We start from the raw sequence: 21084 nt of genomic DNA, 5'->3' as shown, positions 1-21084 counted from the left end.
AAAAAAAAATTTTTTTTTTTTTTAAACATTATGGAGACCAAACAAATATTTATGGGGTGGGTTCAGCCAGTGAGTAACTTCCAATCTGGTCTGACCGCTGTCATTTATCAGATGTTGGGGACGCGCCTGGGGAGTCAACATGCCTGCAGAGGTGGAGGAACAGGTCCAGATCCATTTCTGTCCAGCACCCCACCTCCCCACCCTCCTAATGAGCCCTTGTGGTGGGAAGTCCCGCCTCTTACATGATTTCAGATGGAGATTTTATTTTAAGCCTGCAAAAAGGCAACCCTGAAAAACCAGGACAGAGGATTAGATTTGCTTCCCAGCTCTCCCCAGCTTCCCGTTGGTGCCCGCTAGGTGAGAGCTCGTGGAGACCTACTAAGGAGACTCCAGTTCTGAGGCCGCGTGACCTTGGGGGGATTCGTTTCTTTATCTCTCGGTGCCTGGACTCTGAATTTATAAAACAGAGATTAATAGTAGGACTTCCTCATAGGGCTGCTATGAGAATCAAAGGAATCCATCTATCTAAAGGCCTTAAAATGGTACCCAGCCCTTAATAGGATCTCAGTAAAAATGAGCTGTCTGAGGAAGGAACGTATCTTTTTCTTTAGGATTCCAAGGCAGCTCATGCATCCTTTCCTATGTTTTCCAGGACTACTTGGCAGCTCCTTGTGGGGGGAGGGAGGAGTGGAAAGCAGACACTCAGAAGACACTTTAATTTGGTTACGTAAACGCAGGCTCACAAATGCAGTGTCCACACTTGTTGTCAGTGGGGGGCTGGGTTGGCCTGTGTAGTTGGAATGATGGATACAGAGGTCTACCAAAGTACATTTTAGCCTGGGAATCATGCTGTCACATAAGCCACTGATTAGATTACAGAAGTGTGGCATTTTCTTATCTTTACTGTTTCAAATGAAAAAAAATCAATATTTTCCAATTATCTCCAGTGGTGTATTAAACTCACTTTGTCATATTTCATTTCACCATCTGAGAAAGAGCAGGGGGATAGGGTCAGGAAAATACATCGTGAGAGAAGATGAAGTCTTCATAGCAGTTCATACTCAGGCCTCCAGTCCTCCGGGCATTGTCCATTCAAAAATTCGGTCATTCATTCATTCACAGATTCCGGAAATGTCTACTGATAGCCATTCCATTCCAGGCATTGTTCCTGGTATGGGAAATTCAGGGATTAAAACAAAGCCAAACAATGACCATTTCTGGGGCAGGGGGTGCAGGGGGAGACAGGCCACAACTACATTAACAGGAAAAAGATCAGATAGGGGCTGTACAGAGGGTAAAAAGTAGGGAAGGTGGTGTGCTAGTTAGTCCTCTCTGAAGAAGGAGCTCCCTTCAGGCTGAGTGAGATCTGATTGGTAAGAAGGAGCCAACAGGGGAGGACTGTGAGGACAAAGGACCCGGTGCAGGAAGGAATCTTGAGTCCAAAGAGCAGAGGAAAGAGTAGCGGGCTGCAGGTGTGCGTGGTGTGGATGTGAGCATGCGCAAGTGGAGAGCATGCAGAGGGAAACGCACTGGAGGGTTGAGCAGGCAAGGGATATAATCTCATTTTTAGTTGGCTGCCATGGGAAAAGCCCAGGAATAACAGAGACAGGACTCTTGCCAGGTGGCTCTTTGATGATCAAGGGCCTCGCAGAGCGGTGATGGGGAGGAAGGGAAAGGTTCAGGAAGCATTTGGGAATCAGAGTCCAAAAGAACCTGCTGAGGTCCATGAACACACAGCCAGCCGTTTATGGGGGAGTGAGCCACTCACTGCTAAGCACCTACTATGTGCAGGGTCCTGTTCTAAGCTTTTCACGGGTACTATCTTAATGCCAACCATAGACTGAAATGGAATCGTGCTATCAGGGTTTCCAAACAGGTACCGAGAAGCTGAGCCAGACAGGCTGACCCACCGCCTACCTTCTCTGCCGCCGCACAGCATTGTCCCCAGGCTCTCATGTAATTATGAAGTCAGCCGCAGAATGCATGGCTAAGCATTTTTAGAAATGCACAAGCAAATGCACGTAACAGTGTGCAGGTTATAAATAACCATTTCTAGCTGCCAGCTGCTGTTTGGGTTTGGAGAGGAAAAGAGGATCTTAGCATGACTTGTTTATCTCAGGTAATTTGGCAGTAAACTGGGCTCCGGGAATTTGAGTTACACAGAAAATGCAAGGGAAGAGTGACAGGGATATTGTTTTGGGCTTTCAGAATACAGAACGTGACTTAAAGTCCCCAGAACCAGCCTGGAGGCGTGCATGGGGAATTGGAAGGAATCTGGAAGTGTCGCAGAGTCCATGTTTACCTGTCTTCCAAACAGTCACGCTTTTTGTCTAACAGATTTCTGTTACAATGATGAGATTCCCTTAAAGGGCTCTCCCCGCTTCCCTGCAAAAGTGGTCCGTGGCATCAAAGTAGCCTTCTGCCTAGTTGCCTATTCGGTTAGAATCTAGAAGCCTGCTTTGTTGGATCTGTAGAGAACTTTAAAAAACTTTTTTTTTAAGCTACTTGTCAGTATTTAAAACTTAGAAACTTTCTCCTAATACTGGTCTTCTCTAGAAAAATCCAATCCCATGAGACTGGGCCCATATTCCTGCATGGAAACTGGCAGCTGGAGTCAAATAGTGATTCCCCGGGGCCACCTGGGTGGCTCAGTCAGTTAAGCCTCATTCTTGATTTTTGGCTGGGGTCGTGTTCAACAGCAGCACCCAATAGTGATTCCCCTCAGGCTGGACAGGAGCTCCCCAGGCTGCTCTGTCCCCGCCCTGCCACCTTATGTGCTGCGGGTGTCTTTGCAAAGGCTACAGGTGGAAGTTCAGGAAGCTGGGCTGGGGCTAAAGACCTGTGGGAGTGGGGTGGTAATGACAGTGGGGCTGGGGTGCTCGCATTCCTGCACTTGGCACGAGGGGACGCTGGTAGCGATCAGGGTCTAGGGAACACTGGATTAGCAGCCAGACTGACTGGCGTGTTAATCCCATTCTTCCCCTTCCTTGCTCTGACCTTGGGCAGGTTGCTTTCTCTGAGCCCCAAGGCTTTGTTGTTGTGCCTAATAGGGAGTCCTGAGAGCTGTCACCTGGGGAAGGAGCTCCAGGGCTAGGTGCTCAGTAAGCACGAGGAAGCCACGATTTCCAGACAGCTGGACCGGACCGGACCAGTCTCCGTTTCCTTTTCCTTGTTCCTCCTTCCTTTGTCCTTCTCATCGTGTCTGGCCGTCTCATGCGAACTTTGCCCTTGAATACAGGAGCAGGTTACCGATAGTGTATTGGCTTAGCCAAGAAACCGCTGTTCCAATGTCCAGAAACCATATTTTGTCATCATTTCATTCTTATCTTTCACGCATCGTGGATCAATCTCTTGAAAGAAGACAGTTTATCTTCCCAAGATACTGTGTTGTCTTTTCGGGGTGCTTTGGGGTGCTGAGGTTCGCAGAGGTTACTCTCGCTCCCTCTGGCTGACTCCCCCTTCTTGGGTTCCCTGAACAATCTACATTTTCCATTGTATTTTTTAAAAAAATTTGCATCTACCTTTGGACATTTAATATTTTAAGTTTCTTTTTATTTTTCCAAAAGGAAATAGGTCCATGTACATCATTCAAAAATAAAAAAATATAAAAAGGAACAGTGATTTCTTGTCTTTGTACATGTAGCTCTGGGTGGTTCTTCAAATAGGATGGGTGTGAGTATTTTTTTTATTTTCCTCTTAGACAAAAGATCGCATAGTTCATATACTTTCTGCCTATCAATTTTTTCCTTATGTACAAGGAGCTTGTCCATTCTTTTTTCCAGCTTCCCAGTATTCTGTGCCATTGTGTGGATTCGCCGTATTTATTCATCCAGCCCCTACTGCCAGACCTACGGGTCATTTGCAACATTTGTTATTGCAGATTGTGATACAGTGAATACCTTTGTACATCCATTTCCTCTTTGTAGAGGTAATTCTTTGCAGCGGATTCCTGGAAGTGCTATTGCTGGCCCAAAAGGAAAATGCACCTAGACTTCTAAGGATATTGTCAAAATACCTTCCAAAGGTATTTTATATCCATATACACACCCAAAGTGTCATTCTGCACTTCCCCTCTCCTCAGTGCTCCAAAGTGCCAGCTTCCTAGCTCTTGCAAACAGGATGTTGTCAAACCTCTGATTTTTGCCAGTCCGATTAGTGAGATTAAGTGGTATTTCAGTGGGATATTTGACATTTAAATTAAATTCCACAGATATATAAAATGAGAGCAATATAAGCTCTCCTGTTTGGACAACAGAAGAAATAAGCTCATTTTTGTGACCTCATGGCGCTACCATCCCCCCAGTGGAGAGAAACAAGTTCTTTGTTCAAAGCTCCTTTGTGGCGGGGAGGTCCCAGCATGGGCCCTCTCTGCCGGCAGCATTTCCACTGGATTTATTCTCCAAAGCCCAACCCCTCCTGCCAAGGCTGAGCATTTCACCTGAGCAGACAGGTGTGAGCGTCTACCGCTGAGCCCGCCTGACCACTCTTGGCATCTTAGGTATTTACCCGGCTGCTGGCACACCGTCTTCTTTGATCATGGGGAAATCATTTCCATCTAACCCCTTTACTAATTGCTCTAGCAGTCCAAAGGACATTGAAAAGCTGCATCACAGAAAGAATTGCTTATATCAGGGGTGCCTGGGTGGCTCAGTGGTTTAAGGCCTCTGCTTTCAGCTCAGGTCATGATCCTGGGGTCCTGGGATCGAGTCCCGCATCGGGCACTCTGCTTCGGCAGGGAGCCTGCTTCCTCCTCTCTCTCTCTCTGCCTGCATCTCTCCTACTTGTGATCTCTGTCTGTCAAATAAATGAATAAAGTCTTAAAAAAAAATTAAAAAAAAAAAAAAAGAATTGCTTATATCAGACTCCCTCCCAGGTCGGTTCTCGTGGGCTTGTACTTGTCTTTAACACCCTGATTAAGGATCCGTGTGGCCTGGTGGTTAGGGCTGAAGGTTCTGGAGCCAGACTGCTCAGCTCCAGATCAGTCTCCTCTGCTCACTAGCTCGGGTGATTAGGGCAGATTTTCTAGCCTCTTTGGGTCTCAGTGACTGCATCTGACAAGCGGGATAATAGTGCCTATTTCTTGGGTAGTTGAGAGGAGTACATGGGTTGATTTGTTGACTTAGCCTGGAGCTCAGTGCCTGGCACAGAGTAAACCCGACTTAAGTTGAGCTCACATGGTAATCACAATGATTAATATGATTGTGATGGTGATGATGTTAGTGACGATGGCCATTGGAGCACAGGGAGCCCTGTCACTTACAAGCTACGTTTCTGTGACCTCGAAAAAGCAGTTCAATCACCCGCTTAAAGTTTGCTTCTCATTTCTTCCTTGCTCATACCAGCGGGATAGTACTGTCCATCTAGAGCAAGAGTCAGCAGACTACAGCCTGGGAGCGAAATCCAGCCTGCCGCCTGTGTTTGTGAATAAAGTTTTATTGGAACACAGCGTTCCCCATTTGTTTACATATAGTCTAGTGCTGCTCTTGCAACATGATGGCCGAGTCAAGTAGTTGCACCAGAGACTTTATGATTTAATGAACTTACGGCCTATAAGGTAAAAAATATTTATTCTCAGGGGCACCTGGGTGGCTCAGTCGGTTAGGCTTCTGCTTTCGGCTCAGGTCATGTGATCTCAAGAGTCCTAGGATCGAGCCTTGCATGGGGCTCTCCGCTTAGCAGTGAGTCTGTCCCTCCCTCTCCCTTTGTGATCTCTCTTGCTTTTGCTCTCTTCGATAAATAAATAAAATCTTAAAAAATATAAAAATAAAAAATATTTACTCTCTGGCCTTTTACAGGACAAGTTCACTCTTCTTCTACCCTTATAGGAAAAACAGAGGGAGTAATCACCATGTGAATAACTTAGTTAGAAATACTGCACAATGATATGCATATGTATTTGCATACATTTCCATATGCACCAAATATTTCACATGTGGAGTAGACTATAGCAATGGTTAGAAAAGGCTGTGTCCAGGGCGCCTGGGTGGCTCAGTCATCAAGCATCCGCCTTGGGCTCAGGTCATGATCCCAGGGTCCTGGGATTGAGCCCGGCATCAGGCTCCCTGCTCAGCGGGAAGCCTGCTTCTCCCTCTTCCACTCTCCCTGCTTGTGTTCCCTCTCTCACTGTGTGTCTGTCAAATAAATAAAACTTAAAAAAAAAAAAAAAAAACTCTTTAAAAAACAACAACAATAACAAAAATAATAATAAATTTTTAAAAGGCTGTGTCCTGTGGACTGTACTTCATAGGAGGTTTAGGGCTCTGTTAAGAGCAATTCTGATGCTGATTTTCCCTGCCTGATGGTTTCTGATGCAGAGGAAGACTCCCCGCCCCTCTGAAGGGTAGCCCTGAGTGTTATGGTCTACATCTAGAGCAAAGTAAAACCAAATGGTCAGAATATTCTAACCACTGAAAATAAGTCCAAAATGCAGATAAAATTTCTGAAGTCCTGCATGGGAGGATATTATATGCCTTCATGTCTTTTTCATTTCTGGGGTGTTTTTCTCCCCGTTCCCAGGCACATGTCTGTTTTATAATGTGAGGTCCACATCTATCACTTACATTTGGCCTTATTTACGGTCTCATGGCTAAAAATGACAGGTCGCCTTGCAAAATGCAGGGGGAACACCTCAATTTTGCAAGCGACATCTTTTGATACTAATGTCACCTTCTCCCACCTCCCTCCCTGAGCGTCCTGAGAATACGATGAGATCTAAGTAGGAGGGTATTTCGAGACGCTGAGTGCAGTGGACAGGTCCGGTGTAAACACGTTCTTTCTGTCCTTGGCAGGAAGGAGCAGCCTCCACGTGGAGCTACAGGGAGGAGAGAGGGCTCAGCGGTGTGAGGACTGGGTGTTAGATTACAAGTGCGCGTAATTAGCCTGGGTTATCTTCATTGGAAAATAAGCCAGTTATTTTCCAATTTAATGAATAAGCAGCTTCTAATGAACTCTGGTAGAGAGATTTGCTTTCCAATTTCAGTAGTTAAGTTTTGTGTTCTTTGTATTAATGGGTTGTTTTTATGGCCCATCTTAATGTTTTTCTTACTGTTCTCCATTGGTGTAACAGAATTTTAGGGATACAAAGCAACTCCCGAGGTGATTCACCCTGTCTTTTAAAATAAAAATAAAAATTAAAAAATAGGAAGAAAATATGGCCCAGAAGGATCCTGGGGGATCCTGTGACTTATCTACAATCTCATAACTGGTCAGCTGTCCACTGGACCATGTCCCTAAGTTTGTGTCTAACCAGCACCAGAAGGGCTGCAGCCAGACTCTGGGAACTGCCATGTTTGCCCCTGTACTAGCTCTGCTTTCCTTCTCCCTGGTTTTGTTCTGGGGGCTCTCTCCCTGCTGGCATCTTACTTACTTACCTAAGCACTGCCTCTGCTGGTAGAACACTCTGGTCTGACCCCTGGTCTCCAAGCCTCCCTGTCACCTTCCAGCTCCAGGCCAGTCTCCTGGCTCCCAGCCCTGCCGTGTGTGGCCTACGACCCGGTATGCCATCTTCTCTGGTCGGCCTTACAGCCTACAGTGAGTCCCTGGACTGACAGCTTAGACCAAGGGCAGTCAAGGGTTTCTGGGAGTGGCCGCCCTGGTTCTTCCCTCCAGAGCATCGGGGGTCAGGAGGTGGGATAAAATGGGTCCAACAGCCCAGATCCCCTGGTCCTTAATTTTGGGCCTTCTTAATTTTTTAAATCAATAAACCTTATTTTTTAGAGCAATTTTAGGTCCATGGCAAAGTTGGGTAGAAAGTACAGCGTGTTTTCGTAGACCCTCCCTGTCTGCACACAGTACAGCCTTTCCCCACTGCTGGCATCCAGTATCTCAGTGGTACGTTAAGTGGGTATCTGTGGAACGCAATGACAGATCAATTTCAGGTCACTTTGCTCTGCCTGGGCATTCTCGGTAGTCTGTCCCCCAACGAATTTCAAATTCTGTCTTTCGAAATGAATTTCAAATTCCAGTTGACTGCAGTTGGGTTACTGAGGTTGGGGTCCTGTACAGCCTTGGAGCTCCCCTCCGAGGACAGGGAGGAAAGGGAGAGAGAAGGGGGCAGCTTAGGGTGTCCTTATGAGCTGAGCAGATAACCCAAAGGACATCTACTCTACCATGATCTTTTATAATCCAAGGTCTCCTATAAGTTCTCTGGCTGCCTCTTTTCCAAATCCTTTATTAATATCGGCCCTAAATTCTGGCAATTGCCAGAGGTTCATCATTGCTTTTCCCCTTATTCTCACTTTCTTGGAAAGAGTGTCCTCCTTTGACCGGTGCTTCATCACCGGCTATGAGGTCCCCCACCCTCTGCCCCCCACACCCATGTAGACTTACTGGAAGTCACCACATCCAGAGACAAACATCTTTCCTCCGAGACTCAGTCCCCGCTTCTTACCTCTTGATAAGTCATTGCTAAGTCTTTTTGCTCCTGCTTTGGAACATTCTTGGGTCATGGGACGTGTGGTACTGATTTTCTCACAAATAGCCACCTGCGAGGAAAGCTGGGTAATTTGGAAGACACATGGGCAAGGCGCAGAGGTTCCCATGTTACCTTTTAAAACCAAGGCAATCCATTAATTTTCCATCAAGGAATCCTTTTGTAATGGACACTTGCATAAAAGTTGTGAAAACTGCATTTGGAACAGCATATTTAAACCATATGATGTTGAGCTGTTGAATTTATGCATACTTTCAAATGTTAGTCTTCCAGTTTTCTAAGAAAAGCAACATTCTCTCTGAAATTGCGCATTATATAGGAAATGTGGGTGATTACTGCTAATTCACATCTGTACCATCACCTAGATAGCAAGTTTGGGGGTTTGGTGAAGCCCACTGGTGTGCACTGATCAAAGGTTATGTGTATGCACACTGTGGAAGGCATTTTTGTGGAAGGCATTTTATATAATTCCAAACAATTTAATAAAAATGTAATTCGACTGGGAAATCTTCCGTCGGCCCTGGCAGAGTGCAGATAATGTTCCAGATTAAAGAGCTGAGGCTTTGTTCATTACAGTCAAACGACGCTAGTGTGTGAATTACCATTTCGTTGCCGTTGGTCTATTTCAAGAGTATGGCATTTTCCCACTATAATAATAGGCTACATTTTCTTAAAATCATTTGATTATGATTGGTCCCGTCTATTCAGTTTGCAAATAAAAAGCTTTTGTGGTGATAAACTAGCTGCTTTAAAATAGCCTTCATCTCTGGTTCTGCTTTTGAACTGCTACAGGTCAGACTCTGCGAAAGGCTGACAGAAGCCGGTCGTGCTCGCGGGAGAAAAAGGAGGTAAATGTGTCACTGGTGAGGGTGGGTGGGAGGCAGCTTGGTTTGAAGGGGGCCTTCCGGTGAGTAAGAATGCCTGGATCTCCTGCTTGTCCCTCTCGGAGTCTCCAGCTTGAATCCTGGTCCGGAAGATATCTGGCACCTTGAGGTCTCAACCAGAGTGTCACTGGTAGTAACAGTCTCTTAGAAAGTGTATCAGTTAGCTTTGTCTGTGTAACAAATTAAACCCATGTTTTAGGGATGTCAGCAACAGTGCTTTTAGGTCATGATTTTTTTGGGTCAGCAGTGTGGGCTCAGCAGTTCTGATTTCAGCTGGGCTCACTGTGCCTTTGCAGTGAGGATTATGTCACCTTGGGGATGGGAATACCAGAGCTTCAACTCTCTTTTAGTGCTTTCTCATCCACCAGCCAGCCAGCCAGCTTTGTTCTTCTGGGGGTTCAGGGGGTCAAGAGCATGAAGAGCAGAAGCTATAGCCCCTCTTGAGCCCTGGGCTTGGAACCCAACAGCATGGTGTCCCTTCTGCCAACTTGGTTTTCTTTAAAGCAAGTCACGCGGTCAGGCCAGGTTGGAGGGGTGGGGAAGTAGGCCTCACCTCTGCATGGGAAATCTACAAATACCGCGGCCATTCTTGAAACCTGCCGCACTGAGCCCACCTGCCCTGCACCCGGCAGAAGGGATGAGAGGGACACAGCCCCGATCTCATGGTGGGTGCCGTATAGATGGAAGGGATGTGCAGTGGGGTCATCATAACGCCATGTGAGAAGCACAAAGAGAGTGGAATTTCAGTACAGAAAAGGGCTCACCTGACTCTGCCAGTGATCTCCAGAAAGGCAGGCAGAAAAGCCGATATGCAGGCTGCCTCTTTAGAATGAGCAGCAGTTTTTCAAGCCAAGTGAAGAGCATGGTCAAAGTCAAAGTCAGACACAGATAAGGAAGGTTGCAAGATTACTGAGCCGATGGGGCGCCTGGGTGGCTCAGTGGGTTAAAACTTGGGTCATGATTCCAGGGTACTGGGATCGAGCCCCACATCGGGGGCTCTGCTCAGTGGGGAACCTGCTTTCCTCATCTCTCTCTGCCTGCCTCTCTGCTCACTTGTGATCTCTGTCTGTCAAATAAATAAAATCTTAAAAAAGATTACTGAGCCAGAGGGTACAAAGTAGAAGCAAGGACCCAGACGGTACCTCAGGGTCCTCGGATCCAGTCTCAAGCTCCCCAGAGTTTGAATTGGAGTCGTATGTAGCCACAGATGGGTATAGGGGAACCGTGCGAAGGCACGAGGCTCATCTTAACTATTGACCAAATCTTGAAATTCGTCCTGTGTCCTCTGAGTTGGCCTCATCCTCAGCCAAGTGAAGCAGGTTGGAGTTGGACCGCAAAGGGCCGTGGGAGCTTTGCCGTGGCTGTCATCTTGTGCCCTCTTGTCTCCTTTCTCAGCTGTAGCCAGAACAGCCGGCATGGGTTTCCTTTTTATTCAAGCCACCCGCCAGGGACGAGGGCTAGGACCTTGGTGCTGCTGAAAACATCTAGCTGTCAGCCCTGATGGCCATTCTAGAAACTGAACCAGAATGGATTCTGTCACTCCTTTCTGGTAGGAACATTTTTCTGGATGCAGGAGCTGGTGTGCGTATCTCCCACAAAGTCCTTCCAGGGTCTTGGAACAGGAGTGAGCATGGGCCCCAGCAGGCTCCCAGCCCCCCTTGATCAAGTGACTTAGTGTGGGCTCCCCCAAAGCCAGGAATGAAGTATTTCAACCTAACCGAGGCTTTCGGTCACAGAGTAACATCACGGCATTTATCCACCTGAAGACATTGGCTGGAAGTCGACAAAACAGGGCAGCAGGAAGGAGATACGCAGCCCCTCTGTCTTTCTCCTTGGCAACAAGGACTCCCTGATTGCTGCTTTCCTGGCTCCTCCCATCATGCCGGTTGCCCGAGAGCACTTCATCTCCCTCCTCTTCTGCAAAGAGTGGAGATGTTTATCACAATTTCTAAGTTTTACCCCAAAAGAGATTTAAAATGGTTTCAGGCCTTTCTGGAAAAGACGGTGCGGACTCTTTAAAAAAACAGGGCTTTTGTTTGGTTAGAGAATCAAGAGAAAGAGATAGCAAGCTGCCAGGATGCTCATCTTGATCAATGAGAACATGCTTTTCCTGCCCACTTCCTCTTCTGCAACCCACACCCCCATCACCTGTGAAATCTGTACTTCCTGAGACTCGTGCCTAACACAGGATGCTAGGTAGAGATCAGACTCTCACCATGAAAGGCAAGGGGAAGACGAGCTCGTTGGAACAGACAGACAGGTGCCTCGTGCTGCTTCGGTGGTGAGGTGACACGGGACTGGTCGCATCAGGGCAGGTGAACATGCTGTTTCCTTCCTGGGTCAGGACTGGGTAGTTCTCCATGTGGTCCTGAGCCAACCCGGCAAGGGGAGGAGATAAGGCTATTCACAGTGAGCTCAGCAGGCCAAATTCAGCCCCAAGATGTGTTTTATTTGGCCCAGACCCTATTCCATTAAAAAAAAATTAGCTGTCCACATTTACAATTTTCGCATTAAAATGTGCACTTCTGGCTTCTTTGATAAAATGGAGAATGACAGCAGAGGCCTTATTCCCGTGAAGCAATGCTGGGCCATGGCTGGTGGGGGGGAGGGCCTCCATTCTGCCATCCCTGCCCTCCACACACACACACACACACACACACACACACACACACACACCTGCTGAGCAGCAGACAGGTGTCAGCAACTGCACTGTGACCAGCCCTATGCCAAGGGCTTTGTTTCAGTGGTCGAAAACATTGCTGCCCGTTAGAGTCACCCTGGAGCTTTTTAAATACCCTGAAGTTTAGGCGTTTTTCCAGACCAGTTAAATCAGCGTCTTTTTGGGTGGGACACCCCCACCCCCACCCCCACACCCCAAGCCACAGTTGAGAACCAGTGCTTGGTCCATATTAAGTAACCCCTGGCTCTCAGCTCAGGTCCTGCCCTGAGCAGTGCATGCCTGCATGGCCCCGAGACACCCCAGTTCTCAAGGCCTCCCACAGACACCGATAAACCCCCATCAGGTGCTGGAGGAGGGAGAGCGGGCTTCCTGGAAGAGCCCCCGTAAAGCGAGGCTTTGGAAGAGCTCCAGTCCTTTCAGAAACATGCGTCCGATGGTTAACCTGAAGCCGGTAGATACTTTCCATTTAGCTGGTAAAAGTATTCTTGGCCTTGTCTCTAACAAGTATTCATGGTTTCTGCCTGTAGAGAATATAGTGTTTATGGCCCTTGGTCTTGAATTATTCATGATTTTGAAATTGTGGTCATTGTAGTTTACTCAAAAATCATTAGGAAGTAAATTTATCACACAGTGTTTAAAAACGTGGAAAAGAAAACCACAAAGGAGGAAAAAGATCTGTGTTCATCAGCCCCCCAGCATCCATCCTGTTGCCCGTGGCACTGTGGGGCTCACGGCCATGGCGCTGGGGACAGCACAGAGCTGCTCGGGCCGCACGAGACGGAGTTCCCTCAGTGTACTCCTCCTGCCTCAGGTCCCGGTCATCTGACCTTGGCTGATTCTCTTGACCCCTCTCACTGCCTTTTGAGATTTCTGTTTACTAGGCAGTAATGCGTTAAAGTACCCCGCACAGCACCAGACCCGTAGTAAGCATTCCATAAATGTTAGTTGTTACATTATTTTAATCATTTCTTAGCATGTCTAATATTTAACAGAGAGGTATTCGTGTCCTTGGACAGAGAAGGCGCCCGATGGTACTTCCTGCTGAAGGGATGTCCCTTGCTCCAGCTGCACTGGGAGCTGATTCCATCCTTCCAGTCTCCTGGCTGTATGCCCCTAGGCAGGCTAGATCCAGCGCCCCTACTCTGAACCAGTCTGAGAGTCTCCAGTGATAATGGACTGCCTTCTTTTGCCGCTGATTGGAGATTCTGAAAAATGCTCTTAACAGCACACTGATCTGCTGAGCTCACTTTGTAAAGGACTGCAAAAGTCGTTTAACTCAACCACCAAGAAAATGTTACGCTTTCCCTTTGCATGCACGTACAAGCACACACACTTGGACACATGGACACATGGACACTGGCGCGCGCATGCACACACACACACACAAGTACCTCCTGCTGTTAAGCAAAGTCTTCCATTGCAAGGACTAGAGACTCCTTCCATCTTTGCCATGCAAAAGAGGAGCTGGAGAACACAGTGGAGGGAGTCCGGGATTCCGGCTGCCTCCAGGGATGGGGAAGGCCCGATGACTCTCTCTACCATCTCGAACATGCCGCCACTCTTCTCTGCTCTGTGCACCTCGTCACTGTCTTGCTCTTCCCTCTCCTCCCTTCTCCCAGTTCAGATGCAGAGAGAGTCTAGTCTGATTGACCAGTCAGTACCAAAGGATATTTGGGGGACACAGTGCTCCTGCTATCAGTGCCGCAGATGCCCTCTCAAGAAGCAGGCGCAGTAAGCAATGGCTGGTGTGTCCTTCGAGAAATCTTGCGTAGACATGCAGCTATGCAGAACAGATCTGTCCCTCTTTGTCTCCGTGATAGCACAACAACACATGACACCTTTTCCTTGGATTTTTTTTTTTTTTCCACTTAATACCATGTTTTGGAGAGCATTCCATAAGGACTTGTTCTCGGACCTCATCCATTCCTCTCTGTAGCTGCGTAGTGCTCCACTGTGAATTCACGGAAGCACAGTCCTTTCTCTGAAACCCTTGGGGCCAAATGTGTTTCGCTGTTTTAGAATTTAGAAAGTAACACCATCCCAGTGTGGCCTGGGACAACACCCTATGATCAAACACATTAACACATCTGCAGGGAAATATGATTATTCATACTAAGTAGGATAAACAAAGGTGGTAAATTTCGTGTCAGTTCTGATCTGATCTGGTCTGGTTCTGATACCAAATAATGCATGTAAGGGAGTGTGGACCTGTCCGTAGATAATGTTACCATTCCTGGTGGACAGCTCTCTAGGCTGTTAAGAGAATTTGTTAGCAGAAGCGCACTTTAAGGAATACCCTCGAGCAGACATCTTTGTGCACATGTCCAAAGCTGAAATTCTTAAAAGTGGAATGACTGACTCAAAGAGTTGCTCTTTTTAAAAACGGACATTGCCACTTGGTCTCCCAACAGCACGAGAGAGGCAAAGCTTTTGTTCCAGGCCACCCTATAGCATGCTAACCACAGTGAAGTGTGGCTGTCCACACCAGGACCATTCAGTGGCCACTCCCATATGCTCTCCAGTCCGCTTTTTTCAGGAGGGAGTAGGAGCAGGGCAGCTGTCCGGAGAAGGACTGGGAGGCATGTCCAGCACCTCGATTTCTAAAAGCCATTTTTCCTGGGCCCTTGGCTCTGAGCACCTTGCTTGACTGGTTGCCAGAGCACCAGTGGGACTAGCGACTTGGAAGTTTCAGACTCTGCTGGCGTGCAGTGAAGAGACCCTTCCCCTTCCTCATTTCCGATTCCAGGCTTCTTGCCACTTCAGCTTTCTGGGCAATAGAGCATTGGCCCTTCCATATTTACAGATCTCAACCCCTTATTTAAAAATTTTTAAAAATTCTTTAAAAAGTAAAAAAAAAAATAAAAATTTGAAAAATAACTAAAGAAGAAGAAGAAGAAGAAGCGTGAGGGAGGAAAAAAAAAAATACAGCAATGCAGGCTGTTAGCCCTATATTACAAGAGCCTGTCCAGTGTGACAGCTGACATTCCAAATCCGTACTTTTCCTGGAATGAAAGCTTTTAGTTCACATTTCTGGGCAGAGAAGGACTAAATCCATTTTTCATCCAGTTGCCAACCACATTCCCCATGGCAAAGTTACAACTGTCAGTCTTTTGGCCCCTTGGGGTCTTGGTCTCTGCAGCTCTTAGGGTTTGGAGGTGGGGGAGCCTTCATGCCACCGACAACTTCTGATCACTCCAGGGCAAACAAGTCACGTGGTGGGGCTCAAATTAGCAAAGTAGGGGATCCTGGGAACACTAGAACCAAGCAGCCTGGATTCTTAGCCTACCCACCCCATCACTCAGGCCAGTTGCCTGTCCTGCCTGTGAGTTGACTTTCTCTTCTAAGGAGTAAGGATCATAGAAAGCCTGCATCGGAGGGTCCTGGGAAGAACTCAGTGATTTAATATGTGTAAAGTCCTGGCAAGAATGCTTGGCACCGACTAGGAGCTCAGTAAATGTTGTGTGCTGTAATTTAGGACTGGCAAGGGCAAAGTCACCTGTTTATTTAGAAAGCTCATCCCTTCAGAGTCAGAGGTGGTTGAGAGGTCTTACCACGGAAAAACAGGCCACAGGTGGGCCGGTGTTCCTCACCCCTTTGTGGGTGATGGAAACTCATTGCACCAAATGGCCAGCCTACTTTGAGACCCCCACAGTCAGGCCAGGAGCCCAGGAGACATGTCCACAGATACAGTGCCCGTAACCCACGTTTGACAGCAGGGCTAAGATGCGAGCCTCAGAAAGCAAAGAGAATCAATTTCTGATAAAATGCCAGGAAGGAGATTGACGCGTCGGAAACCTTTCTGGTATCCGCTTAGCTTCCAGCACAAGATTAAACTCTAGGAAAAACCCATCAGAGAGCCGCAATTTGTGACCAGAAAGAGATAATGTTGACAGCTTCCCCTTCCCGGGTCTGTTTTGGGTAAACAATGTGCCCTTCAAAAGAGCTTCATCAAAGTTTTCTCTATTTCCAGATCCGAGGCATGAAATTGCCTTGAAAATGTCTCCCTCTACCTCCCCACCCCCAAATTCACTTTGTGGAATACAGAATGTGGTTAGAAATGAGAATGATGCTAAGAGAAGGAGCTTCCTGTGAATGCCTCTTGAAAGGCATGTCTGCTGGGGGAAAAGGGCCTGTGGACACTTCTGGAAGAGCAGGACAGGGGCCATGTCAGTGCCAGGCCACGTGGGCTCCAGCCACCACTGCTGCCCGTGGGTACCCTTACTATCCCCTCGCTGGGCCTCCATTTCCTCTGTGTCCCCCAGTCTGACAAGAGCCGTTGGTTCTGTGACCCCCACTTTCTCCGGGTTCACAGGCTGTCTCTCAGACGTTCAGGCGATAGGAGCCTTCCTGATAGGAGCCGAAAAGTTCAGGGGCGGGCCACACCAGGCATGGCTGGCGACACGTTCTCGTTCAGTCCCTCCAGAGTCATCCAAGCCCGCCCTCCCCGCCTCCCCCAGCAGGCTGTTCCATCTCAGAGCAGGCTGGCCACCAGTCGCCCCAGGTTCACTTCACAGAAGCAGGAAGACACGTTGGGGGGAGCGGTACAGGGGCTGGAGCCAGAAGGTCTGGGGTTGAACCCCAGCTCTTCACTTACTGTGTATCCACCCGCGGGCCTCGGTTTCTTCGTACGCAGAGTGGGGACGCTAGCGGCACCCTCCTCATCGTGTCTTCGGGGGACACTGCTTCACTCAAAGCAGGGCCCGGTGTGTAGTAAGCCCCGAGAAAGTGACAGGTATTTCTTCCTCTCCTTTCCGCCCTGGCTTTACTATAATTCTCTCAACAGTGGCAGCCAGAGAGAACAGTTTGAGACCCACGGCCAGCCCAGGGTTGATGGCATCCCAGTGAGGTGGCTGGAGTCGGGGCTGACCCCATGGGAAGCACTTGCTGGGGAAGGGGTGTTTGCCCAAAGGAGAATCAGGATCCAGTTCCCAGAAGAAGGCAGCCAGGGAAAGGTAGACAGTGAGTGGGCAGAAGGTCACAGCTGTGCAGCACACGGCCACCTCGCGGCGGGGACGGTGAGGCCGACAGCAGTGCCGCTGTCAGGCCCTCATGAGACCCGTGAGGTCAGCAGCCTGGTCCTCATCTTGCAAGGGAGGGTCCCTGGCTCAAGGCAAGCAGGCGAGCTTATCCAGTCCCCACTGCGAACACGGGGCTGCAGCGGTGCCGCGCATTGTGCACACCGTGGGAAGTGGCGAGTGCCTGCGTCTCCTCCTCACGTGAGTTCTGTGGCTGTCCCAAGCCTCATTTTGCTTTCTTTTGTTTTTCAGCATGACTTCCACTTTCTTTTTTTTCTAGAGGACGGTTTTTCTTTGGTCCTAGAGGACCTCGCTCCTCCGTTGGGCTTTGGTGCCGGCCATGGGATAGCTCCCATGGATCGCAGTTGGGGAAGAGGGTATTCGGTCCTCCAGGGGGCTGCTGGAATACAATTCCTGCCTGCCTGGCTGCCAGGGGCCCAGGTCATGGGGATTCCCCTACAGCTTGGGAAGCACTTAGGCACCCGGAACTCTCACTTTCGAAATGTCCCCGATGGCTATGGCCTCTACTGTGTTGCAAATGACGGATTTCCTAATGTCCTCGCATAGGGACACACACTGGATAGCGTTGGCATGGCAAATAGGCTGCACGTGGCTGCAGCCTATTTGGGGCCATCTTGGAAGTAGGCCTCAAGAGCAAGGATCAGTTTCTTGATCTGTAAAATGGGCATCTTCGCTCCTTCCTCCCCAGTCTGAGGACTCAGGGGAGGTAGAGAGAGATGAACGCATGAAGCCCAGCCCGACTCGGGTCACCGACTGGCTCTCCCACAGGCCACTTTCCCTCTTCTCCCCTAGACCCTATTGCCAGTTCAGAGTTACCCTGGAGGACTGCATCCGTCCTCCTGGGACCAAAAGACTGGGCACGTGAGTAGGGAGGCAGGGGCAATGACAGATCACTCCAAGCCAAGCTGGTCTGGTACTTACTCCCCGTGTCCCCAAGTGCAGTTAATGACCGCTGGATTCCAACCTGAGGCCAGAGAAGAGAGTATGTGCTCCACCCCCACCCCCACTCTATGATTCAGCCCCAAACTGTGAAGCAAATATAAGCAAATTCATTGAAGTGCTCCACTTCTTTTCTGTTCCTTTTTTTGATCTAGAAACCTAAACTCTTCCAAAAAAATATTCTTTGGGAAGCTCATACTTTGTTGATGCCCCTGAAGATGGTTGGCACAAGAGAGAGGGAGCGGCAGGAGGGATCAAGGACAGGGCAGGGTCTAGCCCGGACTGTTGGCGCTCGCTTCCTGGCTCTAGCTGTGGAGCATTGGCAAGGTAGCTGCTTCCGTTGTGTAGGTCTGTGCCTCCGTTTCCGCATCTGCAGAGTGGAACTGAAACGGAGTACGTGGACATGTGTGTGGTCCTCCCTTCTCCCCAGGGGCATCCTGTCCAGCTGTGCTGCCAGAGGTGGGGCTGGTCCATCCACACCCACCTGGCTGGGGCCCATACTAGACATTTTTCGTCTCTTTGTGATTCCAGAGCTAATGGATGCTGACTGTTAAGAAATTAGAAAATACGGAAAAGGTACACCAATCCGTCACTATTCTACACCTAGATCACGCCACTCACTTGCTTTCATGTTTCCTTTTGGCTCTTTTGTGCACACGTACCTATATGTCAGGATTAGGATCGTGCTGTGGGACAATTAGAAATGCCTGCCCTCCAGGGTGCCTGGGTGGCTCCACAGCTAAGCGACTGATTCTTGATTGTGGCTCAGGCCATGACCTCAGGGGCGTGAGATCAAGTCCTACATCAGTCTCCATACTGAGTGTGGACCCTGCTTGGGATTCTCTCTCTGTTCTGTCCCTCTGCCCCCCAACCCCGCTCTCTCTCTTTAAATAAAAAAAAAGGGACGCGCCTGGGTGGCTCAGTGGGTTAAGCAGCTGCCTTCGGCTCAGGTCATGATCCCAGCGTCCTGGGATCGAGTCCCACATCGGGCTCCTTGCTCCGCAGGGAGCCTGCTTCTCCCTCTGACTCTGCCTTCCACTCTGTCTGCCTGTGCTCGCTCTCGCTCGCTCTCTCTCTGACAAATAAATAAATAAAATCTTTAAAAAAAAAAAAAAAAAGAAAAGAAAAAAAGAGATGCCTACCTTCCATTCTTATTTTCAGCTTTTTATTTATTGAGCTATAACTTAACATACAATAAAGTGGATGATCTTAAGTATATAGTTTTAAGAATTTGTGCAAGGGAAATAGCCAGTTCTCAGTGGAATGTTCATCTTTCTAGACCTCATTCTATTTGTACAGTTCTATTCATTGTTTCCTTGGGGAGGTATTTGGCTGCACATAACAGAAAAGCCAACTAATAAGGCCTAAATTGGGGGTCAGCAAGTTTTTTTTGTAAAAGGTCAGATAATACATGTTTTAGGCTTCATAGGCTACACTGTCTCTATCACAGCTCCTCAGCTCTGTCATTATCCCAGGAAGGCAGCCAATTCAATATGTAAATGAGTGGGTGTGGCTGTTCCAATAAAACTTTATTTACAAAGATAGGTGGCAGGCCAGATTTGGCCTATAGGCTGTAATTGGCTCACCCTGGGCTTGACAGCAAGAATTCGTGTGGCTCCAGTGGCAAGAAATCTGGAAATACCCTCATAAGAAAAACCTAATTTACATTCCTCCCAAAAATATTTGAGAATGCCAGCAATCTTGCCAATACTGGGTATTAACAGCCTTTTATGTTTTTGTCAATATTCTTTGTCCTCATTCCTGTGTTTTGGGTAAATACCGCTCCCTCATCTTCCAGCTCAGTGATTTTCTCTCTGTCTGTATCTAGGCTGCTCTTCACTGTCTTTTGATTTTTTTATTTTGATGATTAAATCTTTCATTCATGATTTCTAATTAATTCTTCTCCATACTAGGTTATTCTTGTTTGATGAAGACAGTGTCCCCCATTATCCCTCCAAAAGTATTAAATATACTTCAAATGTCTCTGTTTGCATCACTATCCTGATGTCTTTGGTTGTTGTCCTTCTGTTAATTGAGTTGGCCCCTCTCTTTCATGGTATGAGTTGTCCTGGAATGTTCGGTGACTCATGAGTATGTGCTTCTTCTGTGTTCTGTGGGCTCTTGTTTTCATCTCTGTGGATGTATTTCTTTTTCTTTCTTTCTTTTTTTTTTTTTTGCAAGACAGTGCAAGTTGGGGAAGGACAGGGAGGAAGAAAATCTTGGGCAGGCTCCACACCCCGCCTGGAGCCCAACGTAAGGCTTGATCTCATGACCCTGAGATCATGACCTGAGCCAAAATCAAAACTCAGACACTCAAGCGACTGAGCCACCCAGGTGCCCCTGAACCCATTTCTTTTTAGCTGCCAGTGATCAAGTCAGAGGTGCGGAACTTGCTACGAGAAGTGTGGTGCTAATAGTTTGTCTTCTGAGCACAGGATCTTCTTTTCCCTTCTAGATATGTCCTGCTTTTCTGTCCCAGAGACCCCTAGTCACAGAACGACAAGCTAGGTGAACCAAAGAGCTACCTGTTCGTGCCCTCACAGAAGTTTGCAGTCCGTGTCTTTGAGCTCTGACTTCAGATTATCTCCTCGCAGAGAATGTGCTTCTTCCTGCTTTGGAGCAGCCCATGACTCCCTTCCCCTTTTGCAGCAAGCCTTCCCAGCTTCTGGTTTGGCCCGTGTTTCTTTTCATTGGCCCAGTTCTCTCCACCATCCCTTTCCCAGGGACATCTCGACATCCGGACTCTACCAGGAGCACCCCCTCTTTATTTTCCCGTGCTCTCGTGGACTTTAAATGGGGCCATTTCTGTGGGCTTGGGCAGGAGAGGTTGACGTGTGTACTTGCCCTCGGTCTTTCCAACTCAGTTCAGTCTCAAAGTGACTTCTTGTGAACGGTTTTCGCCTTCCTGGTCATGTTCATCTGAACAAGTTCATCTTTCTCTAAAAAGACACTATGTTGGAACCAGACTGAACATTCCAACTATGAACTGATTCACGTAGACTATAGAGATGGTGTGTACTTCTTAATAAGAACTGGATTCAGATACTAACTCGGCTCTCTACTCCATTGGCCAAGTCCATTGACTTCTCTAAGCCCCTGCCTCCCCACGTGACA

At 48.1% G+C, this 21084-nt stretch overlaps 1 protein-coding gene across 4 annotated transcripts in view; it reads left to right on the top strand.

Annotated features, from left to right (window-relative positions):
- Positions 1 to 21084, top strand: part of KATNIP (katanin interacting protein) — a 172676-nt gene that overhangs the window by 9265 nt on the left and 142327 nt on the right. For all 4 annotated transcript variants that reach the window (XM_045072506.1, XM_045072505.1, XM_045072507.1 and 1 more), the window contains exon 2: positions 9224 to 9279. In XM_045072506.1, coding sequence (XP_044928441.1) covers positions 9224 to 9279 — 56 coding nt within the window. The remainder of the gene's footprint in view (positions 1 to 9223; positions 9280 to 21084) is intronic.

This window comes from Mustela putorius, unplaced genomic scaffold (genome assembly GCF_011764305.1).
Source record: "Mustela putorius furo isolate JIRA1106 unplaced genomic scaffold, ASM1176430v1.1 tig00004039_pilon_pilon_pilon, whole genome shotgun sequence".
Lineage (NCBI taxonomy): Eukaryota > Metazoa > Chordata > Mammalia > Carnivora > Mustelidae > Mustela > Mustela putorius.
This window is presented reverse-complemented; position numbering and strand designations above follow the sequence as displayed.